The sequence below is a fragment of the Rhineura floridana genome, chromosome 8 (genome assembly GCF_030035675.1).
Source record: "Rhineura floridana isolate rRhiFlo1 chromosome 8, rRhiFlo1.hap2, whole genome shotgun sequence".
NCBI lineage: Eukaryota > Metazoa > Chordata > Lepidosauria > Squamata > Rhineuridae > Rhineura > Rhineura floridana.
The window spans coordinates 59,524,193-59,533,424 of NC_084487.1; the positions used below are offsets into that span (position 1 = coordinate 59,524,193).

General features: G+C 46.2%; 1 protein-coding gene across 1 annotated transcript; it reads left to right on the plus strand.

Moving 5' to 3' along the window:
• The first annotated feature begins 661 nt into the window (after positions 1 to 661).
• On the plus strand, positions 662 to 8,084 carry DUSP6 (dual specificity phosphatase 6). Its single transcript, XM_061639599.1, has 3 exons — positions 662 to 2,152; positions 4,127 to 4,564; positions 6,579 to 8,084. The coding sequence occupies exons 1-3, from the start codon at positions 1,744 to 1,746 to the stop codon at positions 6,884 to 6,886; spliced, it is 1,155 nt and encodes a 384-aa protein (XP_061495583.1). The 5' UTR covers positions 662 to 1,743; the 3' UTR covers positions 6,887 to 8,084.
• The last annotated feature ends 1,148 nt before the right edge of the window (positions 8,085 to 9,232 follow it).

Below are 9,232 nucleotides of genomic sequence, written 5' to 3' on the forward strand. Positions count from 1 at the left end.
ATGGGTTAATATGTGGGAATTGTTCCTTTGGAAGCCTAGGAAGGGTTAATAGGAAGAAAAGCAACGGGGGGGGGGGGAGAAACTCTCCCGGCCTCGATTTCAGACTGTGGGAACAATGGGCAATAATGATTAAAGCGCCAGCAGCCACCCTTGCAAATGCCAAACGGCTTTCTCCGCTACGCTACACATTAACTCCGGCCCACGCTTCGCGCTAATGAAAAGCCGGCTCCTTCTTCCACAATTAAGTATGCTAGCCCAGAGGGAAGAATAAAATCTGTGGCTCGCGGAGCAAGTCAGCGCGCTTTCTCTTTTTCTGACTTTTTGAGGTCACCGGCACGACCGGTCTTTTCGGCGAGTCTCCCGACTCTTTGAGCGCTTCTGTGCGCGCCCGCGCGTGTACCCGCATGCGTTATTGCTAGTATACGTGTTTGTTGCGGGGGGAAAAACGTGTTTGTGTGCGGATAAGAAAAGAGACCGTTTCACCTACGTAAAGATGCGTGAAAAGGGTTCCCTAACGCTTGCAAAATGCATCCCCGCCTCTTCAAGGAAGGCATTTCATTTTCATCAGCGCTGCAATGATTACACAAAGGGGGGGGTTTCCAAAAAGTTCATTCACATCAACACAAATACAGTAGAGCTCACAGGAGGAAATGCGCGGCAGTGAAGTGCCCTTAAGGAGCGCGCTCGTGTAGCGAAAACACGAAGACTGAGAGGGCGCCTTTTGTTCTTGCTCTAATTGGACTATTTGTTGTGTAATCGAGGGGCTGCTCTGCGTGAGCTTTAACAGAAGGAAACTCGAGCCCCAGACGCGCGGCTCTAGCGGTTGTGTGTCTTCCCCTCTAACTCCCTTTCCTCCCCCCGCTTCCTTTCCCTCCTTCCTCCCGCTGAGCTGCTGTTGCCGCCTGTTTGCACTCGGCTTATCCGGAGCGGAAATTCCTTTCCGTTTTTGTGAATGACAAACTCATTAACAATTCATCAACACAACCTGTTCCAGCCGGCCCGTCTCCACGGCAACGGGCCTTCCGCGAGCGCTGATTGGCTGAGCGAGAGAATGTATCCATTGAGACGTTCCGTGTTTGTATCCATTGAGGAACTGCCTGGGGGAGAGAGTGAGTGAGTGAAAAGAGTGTGCAGGGCTGATTAAAAGGGACAGACATTGATCACATCAAGAAGACTTGGGAGAAGGAGGAAGAAGAAAAGAGGAGGAGATTGGGGGCGTGAAGCATGATGTGAGAAGCAGGAACCCAGGCGACGGGAAGCTGCATACGGGAGAGACAGGCAAAGCAGTCACGCAAGGCACCAGTGTAGGGTTCCTCTGTCGCTAGCTGTATACTGAAATGCACTTCCTTTTGCTGTGCGGAAGAAAGGCGTCCAAGCCCATTTAACTGGATTTTATTACCGGGGTAGGGGAGAACCAGCGCTTAGGTTAGGGAGTTTCATTCAGGGCTTCATTGACAATAAATAAATAAGAGGGGGTCCTAATAGCCCGAGAGCGCTCTCGGCTCGCAACGCAGAGCTGCACTGTTGGGTCGGCGCTTCACTTCTTCCCGCTGGGGGTTCAACGAAGGCAGGGGAAGAGCGCGGTCTGAGTTTGGAGGCCGGGTTGAGCCTCGTTTCCGCGGCAGCCCCCGGGTGGCGGGTGTCGTGCGCCCGCTTTCCTTTGCCCTGCTCTGGTGGTTTGCGTGGCCCTTGCGAGAGGGGCGGCTTCCGAAGCACCCCACGGCCCCCCCTCCGGCTTCCCTCATGCTAGATACGCTCAGACCCGCCGTTCCTCCTTTCGTGTCGGACATGGCGATCTGTAAGACGGTGGCGTGGCTCAACGAGCAGCTGGAGCTGGGCAACGAGCGCCTGCTGCTGCTGGACTGTCGCCCGCAGGAGCTGTACGAGTCTTCGCACATCGAGTCGGCCATCAACGTGGCCCTGCCGGGCATCATGCTGCGGCGGCTGCAGAAGGGCAACCTGCCCCTCCGCTCCCTCTTCGCCAGCGGCGAGGAGGAGCGCGAGAAGTTCGTTCGCCGCTGCGGAACCGACACCGTCGTCCTCTACGACGAGAGCAGCAGCGACTGGAACGAGAACACGGCCGGGGACTCCGTCCTGGGGCTGCTGCTCAAGCGCCTGAAAGACGACGGCTGCAAGGCCTTCTATCTGGAAGGTGAGGGGTTAACCAGATCGGTTTGGCTCCGGGCCAGCCCGGGAGCGGGTTCCCCGGAATCTCCCACTTCCGCCCGCTCCCTCCCCCCCACGATCCGGCGTCTTCTGTAACCGCCGCCCCTTCTCCTGTCGCCTAGGGAGTGTCTAGACGCCAGCCCCCACAGTCTGGGCGCAAGACGTCCTCGCCCCCTATTGTACTCAGCGAGAGTCGCCAGATGGCCCCGGATTTGAAAAAAGAAAGGAGGGAGAGGTCTCCCCTCGCAAGAGTGGGCAAACGCAGTCCCGCCACCAACTCTCTCCTTTTTGAAACCCTTTCAGGGAAAACCGTAGGGCAGGCACCCCTGCCTCGTTGCTCAGGGTATGGGTTATGCCCCCTTTTTCCGGAACAACTCTGCTTTCTAAAGTGGTGTCCCCTGCTTCAGGAAAACCCCGACCCCAGAAGGCCCTCAGAACAGGTGTCTCTTGACTTCAGGCATGACAGCGCTTTCTCCCCTTTGGGAGCATGCCTGGGGGATTCCCCCGGACAGCTCTTTCCTTCAGCTTTTGTCTCCTCCGCCTGACCTCGACGAGTTCTTGAGACTGGAGGGAGGGGGGAGAGAGAGAAAGTAGAGGAACCCACTCGTGCCTTTAGCCTCCTAAAACAGACCGTCTACATTATTGGAGTTTTCCCCCCCACAAAAAAAAAACAAATGTAAAAGTGGGCCTCTGGGTGGATAGAACTGAGGACCAGAGTACCTCTCAACCGATCAAGAACTTCAGTACTGGAATTGAGCTCGCATTCCTTTTCACACAAAAATCCTTTCATCCCCCGCCAGCTCAGCCGTCTATTGATTTTAAACAATTGGTAGCCAGAATCCTTGCTCATCTATTTCAGATCTAGCCAGTAGCTCCAGATTTATGTTCTGGTAGCCGCTGTGCCATACAGTGGTGCTGTAAAAGGCCCCTCGTTTATGTTGCCTGAAGTTAAAAGGCATTGCCTTCAAAGGAGAAATGCCCTTAAGGGACAGTTAATTATCCAATGACTTCCTGTCTCCCTTTCTTCGAAGAGCAAAGGCTCTTACAAAATCTTGGATAGGAAATGGAGGGGGAGGGAGGACTACCTGAAGCCATCCCTTCCCTCAGATCAGGGGACTTTCAGAAGAAAGGTGTTTCTGTGGTATCCCCTGAGTTAGGATTATTTCATTATTCCTCATAATACCTCATAATTTCCTTTAATAGAATGAGACCTGGGCTACGAAAAAGCTTGTCTTTTGCATCGCTTAGGCAAAAAATCCAAATGATGCCAATATCCCTGGGGCAACAATTTCCTGCCCTTTAATGGTCCTCCAAAACTTGCTGCCTGAAATCTGGTCTATTTCACTTTGTCTGATGGCATATCTAGTGCTAGTATTGGATCAATTGATTGGGTAGGATAGCTTGCTTTCCAGTTACACAGGGTTCTTCTTTGTAAGAAGGAATAAATGTTTGAAGGCTGCCTTTTATTTCCCAGCATTTCCATTCTGTCATTTTTACGGCTGTCAATTCCTTTCATAATTCCCCTGCTCTACTGAACTCCAAAGGGACGGAGATTCAAAACATCTGCAATAAAGGTTGTTTTAAATCCTTAGTCAGACAGCCCTCCTAGAAGAGTCCACTTTTTGCAACCTGTATAGCTCCCTTCCAGTTTTCTTTCCAGTGGTTAGGAACATAGGAAGCTGCCCGAGGTGGACCACTGGGCTATCGAGGTCAGTGCTGCCTGCAGTGGCCAGGTTTTGGGCATTAGTCTTTCTCAGCCTGGAGATGTTCAGAATTAAACCTGAGACCTTCTGCATGCCCAACAGTTGCTCTGTCATGGAGCTCTGTCCTTTCCCAAACTGTACATCCTTGTGTAGCTTTCTGGATCTGCATCTTCCAGCCATAGAACTGCGGGGTGGGGGTGGGGAATCTTAATGCCATCTCCCATCCAAATGATTTTGCTTTTTGCTTTTCTTCCCAGGTGGTTTCAGCAAGTTCCAGGCAGAGTATGCCCTGCATTGTGAAACTAACCTAGACAGTTCATGTAGCAGCAGTTCTCCCCCTTTGCCAGTCTTGGGCTTGGGTGGCCTCCGAATCAGCTCCGACTCCTCTTCAGACATTGAATCCGACATTGACAGAGATCCTAACAGTGCCACCGACTCCGACGGCAGCCCCTTGTCCAACAACCAGCCTTCCTTCCCAGTGGAGATCTTACCTTACCTCTACCTGGGCTGTGCCAAGGATTCCACTAACTTGGATGTTCTCGAAGAGTTTGGCATTAAATACATCTTGAATGTCACCCCCAACCTGCCCAATCTCTTTGAGAATGCTGGGGAATTTAAATACAAGCAGATCCCCATCTCTGACCACTGGAGCCAAAACTTGTCTCAATTCTTTCCTGAGGCCATCTCTTTCATAGGTGAGAAACAAAATTGGTGTCTGATGTGTCTTATCCGTAGCATTATTAAGATTGCAATCCTATATGTACTTACCTGGGAGTCATCCCTATTGCATTCAATGGGACTTGATTCTGAGTAGACTTGTATAGGATGGTGCTGTGTGCAATATGCCTTGCACGGTCCTATATTTTTAAGGTATTTTTCAGCTTTCAGATATCTTAAGTTGTAGCAAGATACTGTGTTTCCCCAGGGTTTAGCTATGTCCGGCATAGTTTACGCTTGTAAGATGAAGCTGCTATTTCAGACTCCTATTTGTATTTTGAAGTAGTAATATATCAGCATATTTTTAATTTGATTCAGGAAAACTCTTTTAAAAGAAACCAAGTGATCTTGATTTTTTTAAAACCTAATTTTGTACATTGAAATCTCAGTATTATATATTTAATTGGATGAATTATTTTCCTTTTTCTTTAAACGCACCTTGGCCTGATTCCTCATGCTAGTTAGAATGGTATACTTTCTCTCTCAAACAGTGCAATCATAGAAACATCTAGTCAGAAGTATGCCCCACTGAGCCTCTAAGATTGCAATTTTGTACACGCTTGTATGGCAGAAAGTCCATTGCATTCAATTTGGAGAGTTGCTTAAAGTCACAGTTTTCTCAGAAGTGTAGGTATTACCTAAAACATGCAAAGTGCTAATGAGTAAATTTAGACATGAACTGTTTCTTTTACCTTCTATTTGTGAAATGATTCAATTATGCTCCCCTCACCACCACTCTTTTTGGGGAGGATAATTGTGTTATCCGTCCATGAATACTGTGCTGTAATCAGATTGAGTGACACTGGTAATAGAGCAAAATCTAGGTAACCTGAGCCCAGCAAGAAGAAACTGTAGGCTGGGAGCCACAAAGAAACTAATCTCCAGGCATTATAATGCATTTCCTATTACAAAGGAACCCATTTTCTGGCAATGTTGACATCCTGTTTCTCCTAATGGGCTGTCCCCTGTGACTTCTTTCTTTCTTTTCAAACAGCTGAATACCTCCATTGTTCAGCTGCACTGCACAACACTTGGAGAAAAATGTAATAGACCTTTGCAATCTGCTTCTCTATTAAAAAAAATAAGTAAAAATGGTGACATTCTAGGGCTTCCCCACTAGCTTACATCCTAGGGCAAATGTACATGGAATTCTTTTTGTGATCTAGTAATTGAACTAATATTGGTCGCATCTTGAAAAATGACAGACCATCTTATGGTGTGTGGGTGGAGGAACCACCATAAACTGCTTCTGTACCTGATAAAGCAGGCTGCTGTCTATTTCTGCTCATTACAACAAACAGCCCCCCGGGGGGGGGAGGCAGAACAGAACCCTCCCCTTGCTACTCCTGCCCCCTCCCACAGACTAACATGGCCTTTTGGTGAATTCTCATAGCCATGCTATAACCAAATTGCATGATCAGCAGATTTGCAGATTTGCACAGTGCAGTTGTTATTGTAGCCTGCATATTAGAATTAAAAATACCTACTGTCCATGTCAGTAGTCTAAGCTAGAACCATTCATGCTGGTCCAGTCTCTTATATGCAGAAAGTGTCTTTAGTAATTGGTGAGGATCCAGACATTCAATTGCACACTGTAAGCTGAGTGGTACACCCCAGCAAAGACTGTACCATTGAATTCTGTTGCTTGTGTAACTTGCTTTCATTCTGCTCTGGTGCATAAAAAGATGGCATGGGTTCAAGGTCTGTGTTCAAACAACCCTGAGTTGAGGGTCTGCCTCTGCTTTGGAGTCTGTGTTGTGACTTTGGCCAAGTCAAAATAAAAATATATAGGTGTTTGAGAGGGCAAACTAAGCAAGGCTTTCAAAATACTATGCAAAGAGTACATGGGGGACAGGAGTGGGAAGAATACAATGGAAATTCTAATAGTAGTTCACTGAGTTTTCTAACATGCATGCTGTTTGGTTTCACCTGGAAGTGTGACAGAAGAATATAGATCATATGTCTCTTGTCTTTGGCCTGTTCCCTCCATAGATGAAGCTCGTGGGAAAAACTGTGGTGTGCTTGTGCATTGCCTGGCAGGGATCAGTCGTTCTGTCACCGTGACGGTTGCATACCTGATGCAAAAGCTCAACTTGTCCATGAACGACGCCTATGACATTGTCAAGATGAAGAAGTCCAACATCTCACCCAATTTCAACTTCATGGGACAGCTACTGGACTTTGAGAGGACTCTGGGACTGAACAGCCCCTGTGATAACCGTGTGCCCAGCCAGCAGCTGTATTTCACCACCCCTTCCAACCAAAATGTCTTCCAGGTGGACTCCTTGCAGTCCACGTGAGTGCCAGCCAGTTCCAAACTCTTCCAATTCTTGGGCCGTGTGATCATTCCTCAGTGCTTTTCTTTGACAGCAGCAAAGAAATACAGCTCTTTTGTGGGCGCTGCTTTTGAGCAGTGGTTGGCCCTGTGTGCTCCAAATAAAAGGTTACAAAGTCTAGATCGGCTATTGCAAAGGAAGGGTACTTGCTGAGTTCTCCAGGAAAAGCAACCAGAAAATTTTCAGACTTTGCTTGTAGGTAGACAGCATATTTTTGCTTGATGCACAAACAGCCACCTATGCAGTGACTTGGAACTGAGGACTTCCAAACACATTTAGGGGGAGAATGGGAACTATGAGGACATGTTCTTGAGTAAGACTGGGAGAAATATATTCAGTGCATTTGTAATATATTGTGTTGTCTTCAGTGAAGACTAATTGTGGTCCCCCTGCTCTATTTTGATTTAGAGGAGCCAAAGAGAGGTTTCAACTCAAATGTATTTGGAATTTTTGTTTGCTAAGAGCATTGTAATGCTTGGTTTGACTGATGTAAATGTTTTAAATCGGAATCAATAAGCAACATCAGTTTAGGTACAAGAGGTCAACCCAAGGGGTGTCATTTTTCTCTGTTCTTCAGTAATTCTTTTTTTATTATTATGCAAAAGATACATTTGCAGCATGCTTAATTTTACTATTGAAATGAGGTAAACTTTCTTCCTTGGTTAGAAAATGAATGTCTATGCTTTGAAGTTTGTTTCTTTGCATTTTGTGAATGGATAACGTCTATCTTTGTAGTGACTATTCCCCCCCCTTTTGGGGTGCCATCAACATAGGGTCTCATTATGACTTGTTTGCCTTACCTTTTGTAAATAGCTTAGCTTGCATTTTTTTTTTGGGGGGGGGAGAGAGTTATGTCTTCAAACAGAAGAATTGTTTTGTAAATTCTCAAATTTTAAAAATTGATATGTGCTAAACAGTGCATTACCTCTGTACAAACTCTTCAGGGAGCTTCACCTCAAATGCAATATCTTGCATTTATTTTTGTATAAAACTGGAAGTGTGTGTGTGTGAGCATGTGTACCTGTGTAATAGGCAAGAAGGTCTTGCACATGATTGTCAATAAGGGAGAGTCTTTCATTTGCCAGTGTAAAAGTTGGGATTTTATTCTAAGAATGTTGAGATCATAAATTATTAATAAATAATATTTTTGGCTATTTGAGAACTAGACTGGTTAATTTTTCTAGGTAAGAGTTGCCAACATTAAAAGAAAAAGGGTTGGCACTTTGTCATTTGCAAAGAGGTGATGTAACCAGCATGCATTTTGACCTTTAAAAGATTTACAACCAAATCCAGAGGAGAAGATTGGTGCACAGAAGCAAACTTCTTTTTGCAGGTAACTTGCTGAATCAGACACTGAAACTGCATATCTGAATCTGGGTCATCTATCTGCACTGCATTACTTTCAGAAGAATCTGCTTTCAGAGGCACATCTTTGGGCATCCGCATACATTTTTTTGGAGGCGTGATGCATATCCAAATAAACATTCTGTTGGAAGCAATGCAGCACAAATATGTAAAGCCCATAATTCCTGTTTCCATTAATGTATTTCCATCTCTGGACCAGGGTGTGTATTTGGAAGTACAACCACCTTATAGGCAATTTCCAAGATGTTTAGAATAGGTGGGTCAAGGGCAGGCTGTGAGAGATGGGCAAGGTGTTAGATGTTGGGAGGCTTGTTCACAAATGCAACTCATCCTTTGATGTCATTGTGACAAAGATGCATATGTGAACCATGCTCAAGTCAAATAAATAAAGCACTGAATTATATTTATCTTTTCCTAGCTCTGTGTTGCTAGTCTACTATAAAGGCTTCTTTCCATAAACTTAGCTCGGGCAGGCAAATCATTTTGGTTGTCCTGCATTTTGTCTGTGGTGTTTCTCCCTCCTCCCCCCCCCCCCATTTCCCTTACTTGACCTAAAAAGGGATTCTATGACTATTAAATCCATGCTCTCATCTTAAGATTTTATTTCACTTCTTTTGTTGCAATCGGCTTTGGTTGCCTTGATAGATGACACTTATGGGAAGAAAGATAGGGGGAGTGTGGCCCTATTATTCTTGCTTGGTCTCTCAACAGCTTTTGATACCATTGACCATGGTATCCTTCTGAGCGAACTTGTTGAGATGGATATAGGAGGCACTGTTTCGCAGTGGTTACAATCCTATCTCCAGAGCTGTTTTCAGAAAATAGCATTGGGTGATTGTCTTTCAGCCCCCTGGCAGTTGTGCTGTGTGATGCCGCAGGGTACAATCTTGTCCCCCATGCTGTTTAACATCTGTATGAAGTCCTTGGGAGTGGTCATCAGGAGAT

Bases quoted from the DNA above. Each gene is read 5' to 3' on its own strand.
- DUSP6 (XM_061639599.1), top strand. From the start codon at position 1,744: ATGCTAGATACGCTCAGACCCGCCGTTCCTCCTTTCGTGTCGGACATG. The intron at 2,153-4,126 runs GTGAGGGGTTAA...TTTTCTTCCCAG, and splicing joins CAAGGCCTTCTATCTGGAAG to GTGGTTTCAGCAAGTTCCAG. The intron at 4,565-6,578 runs GTGAGAAACAAA...TTCCCTCCATAG, and splicing joins TGAGGCCATCTCTTTCATAG to ATGAAGCTCGTGGGAAAAAC.